Below are 20,571 nucleotides of genomic sequence, written 5' to 3' on the forward strand. Positions count from 1 at the left end.
GGGGAAAGAAAAGTCAATAACCACTCACCAGAAGATCCAGAAGATTATTCTACCTGAGTGACAAGGCTTGAACCTCTCTTTTTTACATTCTACATTAAAGGTCTCTTTGTCATCCTACTCACATTTCTGAGGTGAGAGACTTTCTTGTCAAGAACTATTCTTTACATTGCTAGAAAATGTTTTGTTGAATTGACAGGAAAACCATTTTGTCAGAAGATTCCAGAACACATCTACTCAATGCTTAAAGCTGAAAGCTTGTTTTTATTTTAAGCTTATTTCTATTTCCCTTTCTCAAAATGTTCCAATGTAAAAAAAAAATCTCAGCAAGGAGTCGAGTGCAGACTGAGACTGCAAAGGCTACACAGATAATTCTACAAAGTTAAGAGCTAATCCAAGAACATTAAAACCCCCACAGTTTTAAGTACTTTATCTAATTGCAATATTTGATTTCAGAGGTGGCAATTTTAAACTGACTGCAGTGCAAGCAGTTCATCTTTTTTTTTTTTAAAACACTAGTTGGAGTAGGAAATAACTCTATGGAGTGTGCCAGAAATCTTGATTTTTTAAGTTGCAGTTACTGAACATTCTGTGTTTACTTGCAATGAATCTTTTAGGATTTCATTGTGAAAGTAGAGAACATAAATGCAATAATTGATAACAAAATGAAGGCTTGATAATTCTCTCTTAACTAATTTGAAAACTTGTTAATCTTCCTACCCCCACTATTCCACAAAGATTTAATAGCACAGATCTGTAGAAATGTTTCCTTATAATTACGTTCCATTAATGTAATGGAATCTTTCATTATAGATTTCCTATTTATTTTTTTATTTTAGACAGCTCTGAGCTGTAGCCAGTTAAGTAGCCTTGAATGAATACAGAGATCAAAGACATCATAGAATAGTTTCAGGTGGAAGGGACCTTTAAAACATCATTGAGTCCTAACCCCTGCAATGAGCAGGGATGTCTTCCTCATGTCCATGGTTTTTTCTGCCCTATTTCTTAAGATGTAGAAGATGCTCACAGGAATTAAATTATCATATATTACAAGACTGCTTTAAACCTTGAGATACAAGCAATATTCCTTCAAAAGTGTGCTAAGGTATTACTCTTCCTGCCTAAAAGGTGAATGGCTTAGCATCACCTATTTGGAAGTAGAACAGTGACACCTGCACAGACATATTTAAAGAAGCAAAATATTTTGGGTTGATTTCTAATTATGTTTAGTACTGCCCACAGACAAAGCTTTGAACAGACTGTACTTTGGTTGCTCATGCCCATAAATAATGTCATCTGTGGTTCATTGGTTGAAGTAATCTGATACAAAATGACCAAACTGAAAATCTGTAGGTTGAACTCTTGCTGAGCTCTGGCAGAGCACTAAGGAGGCAATCATATAAGCTTTTTAATGAAAAGAGAATGATAGATATTGAAATATTAAAGAAGCAGGAAGTAATAGATTAAAAGTTAATTTTGATAACATAACTTGTACCAAATAAGAAAGTGATTGATGCAAGAAACTCCTTTTTATTGTTTTCATGTGCTATTTCTTTCACAAGAGTGCCATTAGGTGGAACTGCATGGCTCTGGAAAGGGATCAAACACCAAAGACTACCTTTTTCAATTTCATATTTTAGCTGACTTTCACCTCTTTGTTGTTAATCTAGTTTGGAACTGGCAAACCTCTGCGGAAATGTCTCCACAGTGTAAGTTTTTTGCAAGCTTTAACTCAAAAATGAAAGCTTGTTGATTAATTCCTTGGGGTGATCTTGGATATGGTTTCATCATTTTTCCTAGTGAAGTTTTGTGCCTGAAACGAAGGATGTTGAAGGAGATGTGAAATTTAGCAGAACTCTGCTGGAAACCACTCTCAGCTTTGGAGGAGCCAAAGCTTCCCCCTCAGCAGAGCCCTCCACGTGAGTAGGAAGCTGTGAGTACTCAAGGCAGGAGGTATAGAAGAGCCTGACCCAACTGATCAGAATTTCAGCCTGTTGTTATTTGTGCCTTCCACTGCCAGGGAAAGGCTTTAGAAGCAATAACCAGCAAATCTCAGCAGTGCAAAGGTAAAATAAAGAACTGTTTTGCAAACAATAAAGATCAGTTTTTAGTTGGTTTAAAAGCTCTGTGTGTTGAGTCTGTATCACATGGAAGACACATGGTTGGAAAAAGCAGCAAACTGGCAGCATCAAAAGAAATGCAGTATTTTTAAGGCCTGATTTGCAAATTTCATACAAACTGTATTGTTTTTAATATTGACTGCAATTGGAATGTATAATGCCCTTTACCAGAAGGCAGATTTTAAATGCAGCACATGTAACGTTTTTTCCAATATAACGGGATATGTGAAATTGAAGAAAAACTTTAATAAAATTCCTTTACTGTAAACTTCAGTCCCATCTTACAAAGCATAGCTTTTGTTAGCACTAAAAAGACTTCGACTGAACACATTCATGTCCTGGGGCTTCTACAGCAAAAACCAGCAATAAATTTAGAATCTCCAGTAAACAGATTATTGTATAAATGCAGAGTAATTTTCGGTGCATTGGAGGTCATTTGTGAACATTAAATAATAATTTATGACTGACTGGATTACTCAACAGACTTCAGACAGGGATAAAAAGCAGGAGGCACATACTAAATATTATCACAAATTTGCTTCCAGCAATTCTATGGTTAAGATTTTTACTGAAAATACAGAGAAGGTGAACCAGGAAATACATCTGTAACTTACTGGGCTGTGGTAAACCTGAAAATATTGGAGATTCCAAGTCGTGCAAGGATTAACATAGTCATAGAGAAAGTCAGGCAACAGCTCAAGCAAAAATACACCCATGTGACCTCCAGGGTCAATGATCAAATGTAGTGCTGCTGACAGGAATCCAGGGAGCTGTGGAACCGCCCTCCTGGATCCCACATCCTCTTATACTGACCTGTTTGTATGTTAATAATAGTGATGATGATGTATGAAGATTGATTGAAAAAGTATTGAAAATCCAGGAATTATGAGGCTACTCCATATGCAAAGCATAACAGCTTCTTAGAGAATGAGGATTCAAAGGCAGTGAATCCCTTCCAATTTTATTCATTTGTTCATTATTCATTTGTTGGCAAATCTCATGACATTTGCCAAGCAGATGACATTTATACCAATTACTGTTTTCATTTCTTGCTCACTCAAAAGTGAGCAAGAGGAGCTTTACAAACAACAAAAAAGCCAACGTCTCTTATGCTATCAACATCTCACAATCCAAGTCAGGAACAGACAAATGCCATGGAGGAGGTGACTGAACTTTTAACTCTGTCTTCTTCCAGATATCTCGAGGGAAACAGGAACTTTTGGATACTAACTTAGCTTTGGATGGTAGCTCTTAACATGCTGATAAGAACTACGTCAAGAGGTTTATATATCACCAATTCTATGCTCTCCAAAAGAACCCACGGAGATGGTAAAACCATTGAAGAACAAACATGATGTTGCCCTTATTTTACCTTTCATATATTTAAGTTTTCCTGCTGGCTTGTGTTTCCGATGAATCTGCTGCACAAATTTACAATCACAAGTTCACTGTCAGACACGCATTTTATATTATGCATTATACATTAGCTTACATGTTAGTCAGAGCTCAAAACTCCAAACACTGCATTTTATATATAGTTTATATGTAATGCTAAATGAGGTATGGCTTGAGTTTATTTCGAACTCTCTCTCCCCTACCTTTTGTTATCATGTTAATAAAAAAAGTTTTACATTACAGAGAAAAGTAATTAGTGTATGTTTCAATTGAGGATGAAACAAATACAGAATGCTATGTTATGGAGAAGTGCTTAAAGCAGCAAATTGCACACACATTTACAATATATATCAATTTAGAGATCACAAAGCATCAAAGTCAGAACTGTTCTCCAGAAAGCTCAGGTGAAAGCCCACCTGGAATAAAGACTTCCAAGCTGCACGCATTCTACCAGGGCTGATGGAAGAATATCAGAGGTTTAAAGCAGGCACATCGAGAACAGCCATTTAAAAGAGGGAATTAATTTAAGAAATAAAGATTAAAATCTTAACAAGTGATGACTCAGTCATTGAAAAACCAAAGATCTGTAAAGACTTTAAACAGCAAGAAGACAAATTGATAATTTTTGGTTTCTTTCTTCACTGATTTCAGCAGTCAAACCCAATGATCTCTGTTACAAAGGAAAACTGAAACAGGCAAGAAGAATGTCTTTTTAAGAGAGAGAGCTTCATTTATAAGAAAAGACTATGAACATTTGCCCAATCTAATCAAATCAAAATCATAGAAGGTCATTATTTGAAAATAAATACTGAGGAACCATTTAGGAAAACTCCAGAAGTTGTAGCTGGATTTGAATAAATTTAGGCTAGGTATTAGCAGGTTTCCAACCAGAAAGGTTTAGATGTTCAGGATTCATGCAAATGGTGTACAGGAGGCAAAAAACCTTATTATTGTTAAGATAGAACTTGATAGGCTTATGAAAAAGTTTATTTGATAATTTTGCAGAGTATTAGTACTTTTGCAGAGGGATTAGATTTAATGATCCCAGAAGTCACTTCTAGTCCATTTTTATCTACTGCTACAAGCATACAACTAGATGTACTAAGAGCAGGAATATTACAAAGAGGTATTCAACTCATTCAATAATAGTAGCTTTAAATGCAAAAACTATTTATAAATGTTAATTAAAGTGCAGAAAAAAAGAAGTTATTTTCTTGTTCTATTCAATATAAAAACGTTCTGATAATAGTGAAGGTACCCAGAGGTATTCAGGTGGTTTCAGTGAGTGCTCTGAAACTGGTCTAAAAGGCACAATGCAGCAGGAGATTGTCTCAATAACCATTGTGTTTCCTTTGCGCTTGCAGCAGCCTCAGGGTAAAGCACAGCACAGTGAGACCGGAGCTGCAGGGTAAAAGCCAATGACCTCAGCAGTGAGATGTTCACCCAGCAGCCTGGCACTTGGTGACTGTGAGTAAAATACACTAAATCCCCTGCTGACAGTAAGAACAAGTTCATCTGCTGGCATGGCCAATGCAGACAGGGATGAGGACACACTCTAAAACCCATTATAAAAGAACTGTGCATTATCATATATTTCAAAAATTCCTCATGTCCGATAAGAGTCCATCACCTTGCACTACTCTAATGAGCTCTAAAGCTGATGAAGCATGAAGCAGTTCTGTGAAGAGCAGAGTGGCTAACTGGTCTTGGGATGCAGAAAGTCCAGGCTATTGGTGACATTCTCGTGCAATTCCCATGGGAGATGTCTGTGCTCTGCCTGACCACGGTTTTTCATGTGGACATTTTTCTGTGGAAGTTTGGAAATTCACGGTGTAAAAATGCATGGTGTAAAATTCGGGCACATTTTGCTTGGAGTCAGTAATCCTATTTGAATTCAGATTTAAAGATGACTGCAGTACTTAAAGTCAAGGAAGGATCTTTCATAAATTTGTTAATTGTTCAGGGGTCTTCTACCTCTGAGTTTTCAAATACACTGAAGTCAACAGCATACCTAGAGCTTGGGAAAGCCAGAAAACAGCTGAAAAGGAACATGAATTGTCTGTTGAGGGGACGTACCACAGCCAGCTTCCTCCAAGAAGTAATCAGCTGGAGGAATTTTGTGCAGAAACCCCTGGCAGCAAGTAGGTCATTCTCAAGGCTCAGAACTGAACGAGCTCATATCATCACATCAGATCAAAGCCAGTCCCTCCACAGCCGCTCCCCAGGGTCTCTTTAGTTAAAAGCAATTTAATGTAGGCAGAGCTGAACTGAGAAATGGACCACTTGGAGAATGAGACCTACAGTTTAGAAATGATCCTGTTCAGTAGAGTAAGATCTGCTTTTAAAACCAGTGAGTGCTGTTCCAATATTCAAACACCCTTGAACTGAATCCCCGGCAGTTACTGATGGAGACTGTCTTGGAGGAAAGCTATTAACCTTTGGGAGTTCATGCTTAGATCATAATTTTCATAATCAAAATTTTAGAAATCATGGTAATGGGGAATTAAGGATAGTGCCCAAGTCTTATGCTATTCTCTCTTAATAGTCAGTGAAACCCTTGAGCCCTTACAGATTGATGGCACATCACACCATGTGCTCTCTGTCTTATTAAAAGGCAACTTGGACCACATAACAAAACAAACATTCCTGATTTCCATGTGTCTGTTACTTGTCTGCTGCAAAATTCCAATCTATTGTGCTGCAGTAGAGGCATCCTTTGTTGTTGGGCAATCTGGAGATGAAATACTTTTAAAAGCTCTCAAGTTTCCTCCAAGGACTTGCACACATCACTTGCACACCCCTTGCACATCACATTATCTGCTGCACTTGGCTGTGACCTCAAAGGCCCCTCTCTGATTTTCCTGATTCTCATTTCTCTTTCTGGACAAACAGCACGAGCCACAGTTAAACTGTGCAATGTACTGTGAGGAACTGGATATTAGTAAGAATAACAGTCTTTATAGAGTAATGCACTAGAGTTAACAACTTACAAAAAATACCCCAAACAACAAACATTTACTCAGTCCTGTTCCTGTCTAGAACATTCATTCACTGAGGAATGAAGCAACTCTCCAAGATCCTGTCAGAGCTATCCTTGGGAATAATAAGCCTAAATTCTGGCAATTTCCCCAGTACAATATCTCTGTTTGAAAGAAATTTAATGCAACCTGTTTGGTCTTGTGATTGTGTGTTTAATCAAATATTTCAATGCTCTTTCTTCTGAAGCAAAAATCTATGCCAATAGAGTAAGCAACACTCAGCACCAGAGGTGGATAAAAGGTTTTCCATAAAAACATTTTAAAATTATTTTTCCTTTTTTTTTTTTTTCCCAGGAAAAGTCAGTTTTAGAGCGTTCAAACCAGCTTGCAGATACTTGTAAATATTGTTGTATTGTTACCTGGGAAAAAAATCCAACATATTTGAAATGGCTTTCTTTTTTAATAAAACAATGGTCAAAAGATTTTCTTTTGACTCTGAACTGGACAATTTTCTTCCCTTAATTCTGAAAACATTTATCAATGAAAACAATTCATTTGATGCCTATAAACAAATCTGCAGTAAAAATTAACTCATAACTGTGAATTCATCCCAGAATTTACAGACCACTAGAGATGCGAAAAAAATTTATAGTATTCATGAGGTTTAGGTTGGAGATGAGAAAAAAGCTGGGCACTGGAACAGGCTCCCCAGGGAGGTGGTCACAGCAGCAAGCCTGACAGAGTTCAAGGAGTATGTGGACAATTCTCTCAGGCACATGGTGGGATTCTTGGGGTGTCCTATGCAGGGCTGGAAGTTGGACTCAATGTTCCTGATGGGTCCTTTCCAACTCAGATTATTCTAAGATTCTATGATTCTATGTAAAGTATCCTTTGGGTTATGCTTTTTTCCCCCTGAGCTGTACATAATACACAAATGAACAACAATTATTTTCTGAATCAACGTAAAAAGGAACAAGAGAATAGGAAAGAGCTATGAACACAGCAAGGTTAATTGGGGAGCCAACTGATGGTATTAGCTGATCCAAAGATAATCTCCTATGGATTTCTCACCTACTCAGGCTTTGATAAACATTACCACATAAATCAGGCAGAATTAAATGAGCTTAGGACCAAGCCGTCCATGGCATCAGTCAGGCACTGGGATGTGGGAGTCGGGTTTTCAGCACAGGAAGCTGTAATCCCCAGAGGAGCCCTTGGTGCTGTGCCAACCCCTCATCTGCATTTAGCTGTGAAGCAAGCAGGAGAAAACACAGGCAGGCAGAAGTCAGAGAGGAGAGCAAAGCAACAGGACTGGGTTTATAGGCCCTATATTTAGCACATTTTAAAAGGTGATTGTGGATGTAACCATAGACATTGAGGAATAGCACTGTTTCAAATCCTTGCTTACGTGCACAACTTCTCAGTAAATCCCTAAAAGTGCATTTGCTGTGGTCAGAGATTTTTCTGTAATGCTCCCAGCAGTTCTCCAAAGCAGGTGGGTCACTGATGTCCTGGCAGTGATTGCTTTTCTTCCCCCTTCTGGATACAATTTAAGCACTCCACTGGCAAACCAGAGCAATGCTACAAAAATGCTCTATTTCGGACATGGGGATGTTTTACTTGACTGTAAACAGTACTTTACTTGTACTGTTTTGAACAGGGTCCTTCCTAACCAGAAATGGTGTATCAGCTGCAGGATTTGTAAAGAAAGAGAGGGAGATTTGTCTGCTCCTTGTGGATAAGTGTAGTTGCCAACACTGCCATGCTGGTCAGACCGAGGTTTTGACGTGTAATTTTGAAGAACAGATGTTTTATCTGGGAACTTGTCCAGATCTTAAAAAAAAGAAGTAAGAAACTCAGTAGTAGACTTTTGTCAGCAGCATTATCCTTAAAAGTCCTGAAGAAACAGTGAGTAAATAGCTGGATTTCTAAGACACAGCAGAGAAGCAGAGAAGTTTTGTGATTACCTTTGTGAGTCACTTACACTGCAGTGATGAACTTATTGGTGATTGCCAGTCAAATGGACTGAAAAAAGCTGTAAACCCTGGACATGTTAATACGCCCATTATTTTCACATCAATCCTCTCTTCTTCTGTTCTTTTGAAAAGAGCCCAAGAGTGACATCTTTCCTTCCCATCCGCAGCACTATCAGCACCAGCAGAGACAAATGGCCCAAAGTATTACAGGACTGAAAATGCCTGAGAAAACTTTGAGAGATATTAACTACTGCATTTCATGCAAAACTGAACTAATAAAGACTTTTCCTCATAGATGTTCAAATTGAAAGGGGTTTTAATCCACCCAAAAGATTTCATAAGACTATCATTAGTACAAGGACTATTAAGCATATAAGAAGGTACCTCCAAATTTATCTTTTTCACACTCTTCAATTACATCTCAGTCTTGCCTTTTCTCTAAATGTACTGTCCAATTTATACGGTAAACGCCTTGGAGGATGTGCTGACAAAACTCTATTATCTGTCTGAAATACCTCTCAGACATCTTCTGCCTTGACTCCCAAAGTACTAAAAGTTTACTAGAAAAATTGGTTGGTTAATGCCCACGGAGAAAGAGAAAAAAAGAAATAAACTACCCAGTGGTTTCCCCCTGTTATTGTCTGGGTTCTCCCATCTTTCTGCTTGTGATAGTCTCTTCAAGAAAATATATACAAATAAAACACATACAATCAACATGGATAAATATACCAACAGGAATCTAAATACTGCTATTTTGCAAAGTTCCCTTTGAGCTATGCCCTTTTCCCTGAATTGTACATAATATACGAATGAAGAACAATTATTTTCAGAATCAGTATGAAAAGGAACAAGAGAATAGAAAAAAAATCTACGAACACAGCAAGGTTAATTGGGGAACCAGCTGATTGTATCAGTAGATCCAAAGGGCAGGAGGGTTGGAATTAGATCATCTTTAAGGTCCCTTCCAACCCAAACCATTCCATGATTCAAGGCCCAGGGCTGCTCACCAGGTGACTGTGGAGGGCAGGAGGAGCAGAAAAGAAGGAGGTTGCAGATGCTGCACAGGAGAGGCCAGACTGCCCCTGGGGCAGGGTCTGAGTAGCTTAAATAACACATTTCCATGCAACTCAATTTTCTACACAGCTACTAAGCTCCTGCAGTGGTTTAAAAAGCAGGCATTCCAGCAGAAAGGAAATGAAATGGGAATGGCAGTGCTGGCACTGGTGATTTCAGAGTTTGCTACACACTATGCCCAGAAAACCACAGCTTCCCTGCAGTGCAGCTCTCCAGCAGGCCAGGCACTGGGTGACACAAACCAGCACAGCTCTGTCTGGGAGACCCAGCAATAACAAAGGTGTTGCTCTCGATTGCTTTTTGCTGAGCCTACACACTGTGTAAAGCCACTGCAGCAAGTTGATAATGATGCATAAAATGGAAAATCCTCCTGAGCACACCCAAAAGCACCGTGGATGAGCAAAACAATCCCAACAGCGCCGTGTTATTTGGTAATTCTTATTACATGTGTCCTCACTAATATATTCAGAGTTTCACTGGTTTTAAATAGGTGCAACTCCACCCCTTTTAATGTGTTTACTCCTGATTAACACAGTATTAAAAATGACTGGAGTCAGATGTACAGCAGCATTGAGCTCAGGCACAGAAAAACCAGAACGCTGTGGGACTACAGATGAAAACCTTTAGGGGGTGTCACTCCACTGACTCAAATCAACAGGTAATTTGCCCTGGTTACTTCCCCCCTTGACCTATCTACCCTCTGAGGCCAGGGTCGCTGGGTACCTGGAGAATAAAACCACAGTGGGGTTATATGTGCCACTATCACACATCAGCGGTAGTTCTTTCAGCATTGCAAAACTTGCTGGAAATTGTTTGGAGAATTTTCAAAGTAAGTTTTCAATACTTTTTGATTCATCTCCATAGTCACAGTGCTACTCAAAGGTTTGCTGGAACAGCTGCAGGCAGTGGAGGAATCATAGAGAGATCACATGAAACGCAGCCTGGTTTCTGCAAAGAAAGGATATTCAGTTCCTCTGCACCATTCCTCTGAACCATTTTGACTACTTTGGGGACATTAAATACTGGAAATAGCTCAGAAAGCATTTGGCTCAACATCTATGTCTATATATCACAAGGACTACTATATAATGCAAGGATTTAAACCAGGTTTCAATCCATCCTAACTTGAAAATGTAAGCTAAATAATGCCAAAAATATCGTTAGAATGTAAGCACTGCACACAGCAGACTCCTAACTTCTTCCAGGGATCGTTCCATACTGAAAACCAAATATTGAACACACTGCCTCATGCACGTTATAGTTTTACATTATCAATCAAAGACAAATTTTTCTTACAGGATTAGCTTCCTCAACCAGGTGACAGTGAGATGAGATGAGATGTAGTACTAGTACATGGGAACCAGATCATCTTGAATTCAGTTTGCCTTAAACAGTTGTCAAACTACAATCTTGGCTGACAACAACATTTAGGGACCTGAGTTGTGTAACAGGCAAATTTTTGTTTCCATACTAAACACAGAGAGAAATTGAAGACCAGTCCCCAAATTTATCACTTAAATATAATGAAAGCAAGACAATGTATTTTCCTTAAAGTGCAGACCAAGCATTCAGACTTGCTCATTACAGCCGTACACAATTCATTCTGTCACATATCTGTAGGCAAGTGGAGGGGTTTATTTCTCCAGTTTAATTCTGGGTCTTGACTCAGGCTCTGAAGCTACTCAACAACCCCAGTTCCCCTACTGGTTCTACTAGTTCTGCTTCCAAAATAGGGCAAAGTTCATTTTTTTCCTCAACATTTGTTTATAAATTTCTTAATTCTTGGTTGTAGCACATCTCAACCCATGATCAGTAGGCTTTTCTTCACTTATTTGTAGCTTCTCTCTGTGAAGTTCTGTGGTCTAATTTGAACATCTTGGCCTTGTAACATATTAGCTAGTTCATTTGCTCTTAATTCAGTCATTCAGCAATCTGATCTGGAGATTTCTGTAGTTACACAGTATAACTTCTAAGGGAGTTGATCTACAAAATTCTACTAACATTTTTCAGGTCTTTAGCAAATTTAAGCAGAGGTTTGACATATTTTTTTAAAAAAATCTTCATTGATCTCCTTTTAATTACTTCCAATTAAATTACTGGAACTTTAGATATCTCTGGCACAATGTCTTCATATTTCATGTTTTCAGTTTTTTAAATATACATAATTACTGCTCTCTGGGGGGAGAAAATCCCTCCCAGAACTGGAAGAGAATTCAGCAATCCACACCACAGGATGCAGCATGTTCTGGTCATCTTTTTTAAATAGCCTCAGTTATAAATAAAAAACTTCTTTTTGTCTTTTTTTGCTTTTTTTTTAACAGAAATTAAACTTTAAAGGAATGTTGTAAAATTATGGGGTTTTTAATATTAATTTTGGAATTTTCTCATTTTACTTCTTCTCCCATACTGGATGTCTGTGATGGACACAAAAGCCTCATGCAAGGGGAAGTTTCCTCACCTGTGCACCAGCTGCTTGCGGCTCACACAAATCGCGGTCTCGTAGTCATGGGTGACACACACTTTGTGTGGGCTGCACTTCACCTTCAGGCAGGGATCTCTGGATGGATCAAGGGCTAGAAAAAACCAAACATATTAAAAAAAGAAAGTGAGAAATGCATGCAGAGGTCTCTCTTGGCAGGCAGATGGCAACTGGTTAGAACGAACACTCCCACTCGTGAGTGAACAAATACTTTGATATTTTATAGTACGTGCTGCTGTTTTCAGACTGCATGTGAAGGAGAGAACTTTACACAGAAAGATAGATGAAGAGCTTAAAGACTGATTATTGAGCAGTGATCTAATTGGCATTCACATTAATATTAGACGTGAGACCTGGGGTGATTTAACAATCTACATCACGCTGTTTATTTCTCAGAAAAGCTATGTTTGGATAAAATGTACTCATATAACAAAATGACCAGTATTTAACTGACATAATGCAGAGTGCTAATAAATTTAATTTCACAGATGCTGTAAAACTGGCATATTATTTTCAGATATTATGTTGAATTTTTAATTTTTACAGCTAAGCATCCCCTGTATTTAAAATGCTTGAGTAGAAGAGCAGTAATAACAACAAAATACTCCTGGCTTTCATACAACAACCTGCACCAGCAGCAGTGCCATCAGAGGTGGGATTAGACAGCACAGTGAGTTGCTGTCTCAGAGCAAATATGTCCAGGCTCTTGTCCCATATGAAACTGCAAATTTTGGAACTTTCTCTGTCTAAATTCATTCTTCTACAAAAGGAGGTTTCTAAAGATCAGCAGTAAGACATTATCTGCCAAGATGAATTACAAATATTCAAAATATGGTCATATGAACACTTCAGAAGGGAAGTCCCAGCCATACAGAGAAATTTCACTTTTGAGAAGTGATTTTTAGAGAAGCTCTTTTTGCACGTTCTGTTGCCACGGATTTGACTTCCTGTTCAATGTCTTCAAATCCCATTTTATCTCTCCCATCCCTCCTCACATCTTGGTCCATTCTTGGAAATGGGCAACTCTTGGTTTGATTTTGGGGATGGTATAAAGCTCTTACTGCCATTTATGATAACCATTTCTCACTTCTACTGAATAATCAGAGAAACTTTCAAAGGAGACCATTTGAAGTACAAGAAATTTCAGTTTGCTATGTACCAGATTTCTCTGAGAGCAAATATATTTCCAACAAGCAGAGGATTCTTCTGCTTTCCTGCGGGTCTGAAGTGCTGCAGCTGTTCTGTGCTGGGTTAAACAGCCACAGCTACAAGCTCCTGCCACATTAACACCCATTACACATTTGTGATGGGCAATTAAGCTTCACTAGTGCATATGTATTTACTGGAATGCCTTTGGTGCAAGACGGGGAAATCGTAAAAACAAAGCAAAAGTGTTAAAAGCTTTTTCTTTTAAACCATTAAAACTGATAGAAGAGGTGAAGTGAGCAAGGAAGGAGAAAAGACCATCTGTTTCCTACACCATAAACAATAAAGCATCAACATTCAGTGTGTTGCCATTAGGAAAACACATAGGCAGCGTTTGAGCAGCCAGGGTCTCTCCCACTGGAAAGACCAAAGGCTGTTCAGGGATGTTTTGCTGTTGCCTTTTCGTGTCTTTTTTAAGCCAGACAGATGAGAAGCATCTGATTCCCTGCCCTTTACATTCCCAGAACACTAAGAGTGAGAGACACCTTCTAAATCCTCTTACTTCATACTCACTGGAGACTGAGTTAAGGACTGAAGCCGATGTTTGACAGGGATTGAAATGGCAAGCCACAGTTTCCTGAGCTGGCTGTCTACCTGGATATTCTTAAACTGCAAACCAGAGTGAAACACCCTCCTTCTGCAAAGCCTTTAATGAGTGAGCACCACTTGGAGTGTGCAGGGTCACCACATCATCGTTCCAGTGGCTGAGGTAATTCAAAGGTCACATCCACACACAAATTTAATGACCAGAACTTTTGCTCGCTTGCAGCTGGCCTCGCTCTGTTGCCAGAGCCCATGCACGTTGTTTGCTTTTGCTGGTGACACATCCTCAATGTAAAATGCTGCATCAACAAAAATCACATGTGCAAGCTGGCTGGGAGCGGGGGCAAAGAGCTGCCAGGAGCACTGGGCTGCTGGCGAGCACAGCCTGGCCTTGTGCTCATAGCTTTCTATCAGCCAAAACCTGCAGAAGGGGGGATGTAGGTTTAGCCTGGAAAGTCAGTACTACTTTGGCATGAATAAGAAGCAAAATTTAGGCCCACATGGTCTATGTGACATCATGCACAGCTGCAATACTTAGCATTTTTTCACAGTAAAATTTACCCTAATCGGTGAAACCATTTCAGGAACCATTTAGGTCTTTTAAGGCAATAAAAATGCATGCAGTTCTGAACAGCATCACACTATACATTACTAGTAAAAGTAACATGACTTTCAAATATTTTGAAATTTAAAAATTGTCTATCCAAAAAGAAAAAATACAGTGGAATAGTCATCAGTTTGAAGGAAAGCAATGGATGAAGATGTGGCTGGAAATCCCAGCCACCATTTCCTTACAAATCAGGCCTCAACTTTCTTTACCTTAGTGACTTGATTCTAAAATCTGAAAACAATCATAATGTTGACAATAATAAATAAAGCAACTGATGTGTTGGGTGCATTATTTCATTCATGGTGGAAAAGCTCATGAAAATCTTTAAATAGAACACATAATAGAAGCATCGTTTATTATTCACTACAAACAGTCCTTACGTGCAGTTCAAAACAGTAGTTTACTGCTTTGTCAGAAGACAGCAAAAACCCCACAATGTGGATTATTATTTCTTGATATTTTTTTCCCACTTATGCAGAATGCATGATCCACATGAACATAAAAGTTCAAAGTAGCGCTTTATATGTCTGCAAAGTTCCTCAACATGTTAAATACATTTGGAAGGTTGTTCTACTGCTAAGCAACACACAAGCCCTAAGGAGAGCTTGTAATAAAAAACAATTTCTGAAATATGCTAATCAAAGATCATGCTTTGTTAATCAGATTTCTACATGACTAGGAGCAGACGCTGATCATCAGAAGAAGAACACACCCTTGGGAATAAGATGAAACATAACAACCATATTTGTCATTACAGTTCTTTTTGTCCTAAAGCAATGAGTATGAAATCTTTGAAAATGAAGAGCTAAAAGTACAAATGAATAAATAAAGTGGGAAGAAGATGTTACTTTATCAGCTTGAAAGGAAAACTACAGCAATCCCGTCTCTATGTCAGGGAGTCTGCACTCAGCTCTGTCTGCACAGTAATAACAAAAATACCTTAAGCCTGGCTTTGAGATGTGAACATTTTTCCACTTTTTCTTTAGGCTGAGTCTGAAGATGAAACTGATATGATTAATTAATCTCACTTTAGAGTGGGTGAGCGTTCATTCAACATTTATGTAAGGAGATATATGTCCAGCCAGTAGTGGAATCAAATTTTTCACTTGGACATAAATTTTTTGATGAAAACCCACTTCAGTCATCCTGCCTATCATTTTGTGAACCCAGGCTCCATGGTTTCCTGTTCCGAGCATTTCCCATGGATACTTGGTCTCTAAGGGAAGTGTCCATCCTAGGAGGTAGCTGACTGAAATATAGTACTGGACATCTCAGTATAATCATTTTCAGAAGACTTTTATCTTGGAAAAATTTAAGAAATTAGAAAAAGTTCATCTTGGCTCATGAATCTCTCACTCTTCCTCACTTTACGTCCAGAGGTAATCTCACTCTTCCTGACTTCACACCCAGAGGTTTCCGCCACTGACATTTGCTTTCTGGGAAGCCATCCTTGTACTCAGAGCTGAGAAGTCTCTTCCTGAATTGACAGTGCAAGGGAAGAAGTAAATAGAGGTGCAGGGTGCAGAAATCTTGTCCTTAAGCTTTTTTTTTTTTTCTTTTGGTCTAGGTTTTATTATGCAGAGCAACTGAAGTTCTCTCTTAAAACTATAAATCTTCTGTGGTAATCTCACAGAGAGACCAAAATAACTGGTAGATGATAAACACCAGGGACTGCAAGATTGCATCAGCCTCCTAACCTCCTAATGGTGTTGACATTGCTTTCCAATACCAAAAAGGTCTACAAACACCAACTGCATTCCAAATCTCTTTCAGTCCCAGCTTCACACAGCAGACCAGAGAACTCTCCCTTATGAACTGAACACACTTTCCCTCTCCCCTCCTTGCACCATTCACCAGAGCTGTGGATTTGCAATATAAATCAGTGTTGGACAAAGACCTACCAACAGCGCTTGAGATACTTTTCTATTACATTTCACGTTTTTATTTATTACCACTGTGAAAAAAGACTTACGACTTGCAGGAAAATCTCAGTTCAGTCAATGGCAGTGCAGGGAGAAGTTGCTCTGTAAGAATGTAGCTCCATATGTTGTGCCGGTGGGTCACCGTGTTAATCACAACAGAGAGAATTTACTTTTCACACATTTGACTTTAAAAGGGTGATAACAAATAAATACTTTCAATGTCTCACAGCAATGGATGTGTAATCCTGCAGAAACTGTACAACTAGTTCACAACAAGATTTATGAGCTTGATTCTGTTTTTATGACCATTCCTCAGACGGAAGAGAGTAATTTCAAAATGTAGCTATTTAGTGAAGCTGAAATGAATTGCACAATCAAAATCATTATGTAAATATTGGGGGGTTTGTTTTTAAAATTGCCTGCCAATAAGTACTATGATCACTCAATGACAAAAATACTCCTGCATAATGCAATGTCAAGAGCAGTTGCTTTTATGCAATCCCCTTGGAACTGTTCTGACTATACAAGTAAAGAAGAACATCTGCTGGGAGAGGCATGATGAAATGGAAAACGAGACCTGCTGTCTTCAATGCAAAGATCCTAGTGTGTACTTTAATACAAAAGAAATTGATAATAAAACTAAGTCACTCAATTAAATGATGCATTGCATTATATGTGTGCATTTCACTATCATTATGTGTTAATTGATTCCAGCTATACTCCACAAGCAGGCAGGAGAAGGAAAGCACAGTTCCTGGCTGTAGAGGCCAGGAAATGGGCAGGAAAGGGAAAGACAGGAATGGGAAAGCTGTGGACATGAGCAGGTCTGGGCAAGCAGTGGACAGAAGGCTCTGACTCTTCCTCCCCACTCAGCATGAAGCTCAAATGGCAACTAATGTCAAACTTCAGATCTAGGAGGGAAAGTTTCAAATCAGCATCATGTGTCCACTTCTGGCACAGTGACGACCAAAGAGAAAGTGTGACTGAGGCAGCTGATTAGTGCCTTGGTGGAATTTTACTCTATGCTGTCCTGAAAGCCATCATAGAGCAAATGTGAAGGAGCCATTAAGCCAGCTTAAACATGGTAATAAAAATTCCTACAAACTGCTCTTGATTTTTGCTTGAGAAAGGACATGTTTTCAACACATGCTGGCTAAAACCAGCTTTGGCTTTAACGTTTCGGTCATTCAAAGTGCCCCACAGCCTTCCCATCAGAGTTAGAGCTTCTTCAGCTTTATGATGAATTTATGCTATTTTTTCTAGGGTGAACATGGTAATCCATATTAACTTAAAGAGTACATCTCTGTGAAGGCATGCTAGGCTTCCAGTGCTCTACTGGTAAACTTGAAGCAATCCGTGTGCCGGGGTTAGACTGCCCGTGGGGCTCAATCCAAGTGCAATGGGACTACTCCATCCCCCTTGTATGGACAAGACGCCCCAGGAAGCCCTTGGTGGAATTCCAGGCTTTTACAGCCTTTCAGAAGACTTTGTTCTTTGTTGGAGCTAAGTGTAACATTTATTCTCAGAGATTATATTAATAACTCTGGTTTTACAAAGTGTTATTTAACAACAGATTACAAGACTCACCCACTATATAAATGTAAATAACACCAATGGTTTTATTCTGCTTCTGCAAATCTTCACATAAATCATTCGGCTTCATTAGGGAGAACGTTTGTGTTAGACCACCCCCAAGTTTAGGAGAGAACACATCTTCCAATAGCCAGCTCAAATATTTAAGTCTCTCTCTCTCCTCAGAGCAGTTTGGATACAGAAATCAATTCAGTTGAAAATTAATTACTGAATGTTTCAAACATGTATGTGAATTATTTTCAGTAAATGGAATTTCCCAAGGCAGTTAGGCAATAACATCTTGAACTGTCAGCATTTGCTCCATCCCTGTGTAGTATTTTTTGCACAGCTTTGTTTTGGAAAACTCTAACATCTGAGTGGCTGAAGATTCTGATACAGTGCACAGAAACATCTATTTTAATTTTTACAGGCACTTTAAAAATCACTTTTTATAACTGACATATAATTGCTTTTGACATTGCTGAGGGCCATCCAAGGCAGAAGATGCTTCAAAGGACTCTACAGATTTCCTTTCTGAAGCAAAGGATAAGAACCCTTGGTATTTAAATTAATTTTTTTAATGAATACACAGAAATTCAATGCAGTGAAAAAAAAAACAGGCAAAGAAAAGAGAAATAGGACAGGACTGGAAGTTAGGAAATGTGCTTCCACTGGTGGATGTGATAATCAGTCACAACCCTCAGTGCAGGTGCCCTTTGCATGAACAACCCTCCTGCCCGCAAGGCAAAGGCTCACCCTACATGCAAGGATGGCTCACTCACATCAGTTCAATGGAGAATGATGCTGCACCAGTGCCACGATGCTCCCCTCAGTTCCAAGCACTTCCACTATGGGATAATTTGTGCTTGTACGTGTCATACCTGAGGGTGCGTTTCTGCATATCCTGGCACGCTGAAGGCAAAACAGACTTTTAAAAAGCCCCCTGACAGAAGGATATTGGTCAGATGTTCCATTCAATTATTAATTCCCGGAAGCAGTGGGATATAAAAATCACCCCATTCTCCAGGACTCAGAGGGCTTTGGTATATATTTAATGATAGCAGCTCTACAGCTTCTGTTTTAGAGTCCCCAAAACCCCAGGGGGTCCAGCTTCAAGCTTCCTGGGATGGAAGTAAGAGCTTCAAAAGACTGCTCCAATCTTTAGTTGGTGGAACAGGAGGAAATACGGAAACCTCTGTGTCTGCCTTGCAGGGAGGGCCCAGTTCTGCAGGATGTGTCATAACAGATCCTCAGGACAGGAGCAGAGCTAAACGTGACCATTTCCTTCCGCCATGTCAGCTCTGTGGCCTCTCACAGCCCTGGAAGGACCCAGTCTCTATCCCAGGCTCTCCAAGTGATCTCCAGCACGCCAGCCTTTCCCTGCTCTGCCCAAGCAGGTTGGGAGAGCCTTTGCTGACCTCACGCCTCTGCCCCCCGGGTGCCTCCAAGCCCTGCCAGCCCTGGTCTGGAATGGCACACCCTCCCTCAGACTTTCAAGTTCAATTTCCTAGCTAATGAGAGTGAGAAAAAGAGAGAGGCAGACTTGGAGCTCTACACTGGTAGATCAGGCTGGCTGATAACATCTTGCCACAGGATTCTAAGTCAGATTCAAGTTTTGTAAAAAGCTGAGGCTGTATTTTGCATATCTGTCATTGAATGTGGGTCCTGTGACACCACCTGATCTCCTTAAACCTCCAGATCCCAGTGCCAGAACTGAATTCTTTGTTTCTGTCCAAATGCCAGAAAGATTTTATTCTCTTTGCTGATAGAAAAATACTGAAAATAAAAAATAGAAAGGTTTAATAATGTCAAAGCCATACAAAAGACTGTAAATCATCACAAATTAATGAAAAAGGAGAAAGTATATTTAATTTAACTTTGAGATTCTGAATGCTTGGACTTAATAATCCTGTGGTAAGTTTGAAATGCTGGATATAATTTTTCCTGTGAACTGATGTAGATTATTTCTGCTTTCTGTTACACTGCAGTGAATTATAATTTATTTAGTGGGATTTCATTTAATACAAATTATTTTACTCCAAGGCCAATGAAAACAAATCAGGTTATACCTTCTTCAGAAAATAATATTTGAAGTTATTCATGCATAATTAAAGATATACCTTTCCCATTTCAGATTAATACAAACATATATTTTAACGTGCTCAGAGAGAAGTTGCATTGTATGTTGTGAAACACTTCTGTAATACTTCTGAAGCTGTTGGAATTTAACTGAAGTAGTAATATAATGGGTAAAAAATTGCTGTGATTTAATTCAGATAGCTAACTCATAGGATACTGAACCCTTTTCCAGCTCTGATTAAAAGCTATAATGAAGTTTAATACTGTGAACTATGATTAGAAAAAAATAAAATTGAAACAATGTAGAACTCCTCTGTATTTTTCAGGAGGAAAATCATTAACCAATCAAATTTTATTATTCAATAGATATTTTTTGTCATTAAATCTCACTTCAAAACATGAACAACAAGCCTATCTTTTAATGCATATTTTTAGAGGTAATGCAGAAGAAAAACTGCATCACTGTTAGTACTGATTCTATCAGCAAATAGTAAAAAATAAGGACCAAACTGGTTTTACAAATCAGTATTTCAGTATGCATAATTACAACTCTTCTCTAACACAGCACTGTAGAGAGCTAAGCAAGCAATAAAAATTCTGGGTAGGAATTCTCTGATTTG

The 20,571-nt window shown here is 38.8% G+C and overlaps 1 protein-coding gene across 2 annotated transcripts in view; it reads right to left on the reverse strand.

Moving 5' to 3' along the window:
* The window catches only part of SPOCK1 (sparc/osteonectin, cwcv and kazal-like domains proteoglycan (testican) 1), a 279,078-nt gene that overhangs the window by 107,926 nt on the left and 150,581 nt on the right, over positions 1-20,571 (reverse strand). For both annotated transcript variants that reach the window (XM_008632635.2, XM_017732962.1), the window contains one exon: positions 11,999-12,113. In XM_008632635.2, the coding sequence (XP_008630857.1) occupies positions 11,999-12,113 (115 nt within the window). The remainder of the gene's footprint in view (positions 1-11,998; positions 12,114-20,571) is intronic.

This window comes from Corvus brachyrhynchos, unplaced genomic scaffold (assembly GCF_000691975.1).
Source record: "Corvus brachyrhynchos isolate BGI_N302 unplaced genomic scaffold, ASM69197v1 scaffold54, whole genome shotgun sequence".
NCBI lineage: Eukaryota > Metazoa > Chordata > Aves > Passeriformes > Corvidae > Corvus > Corvus brachyrhynchos.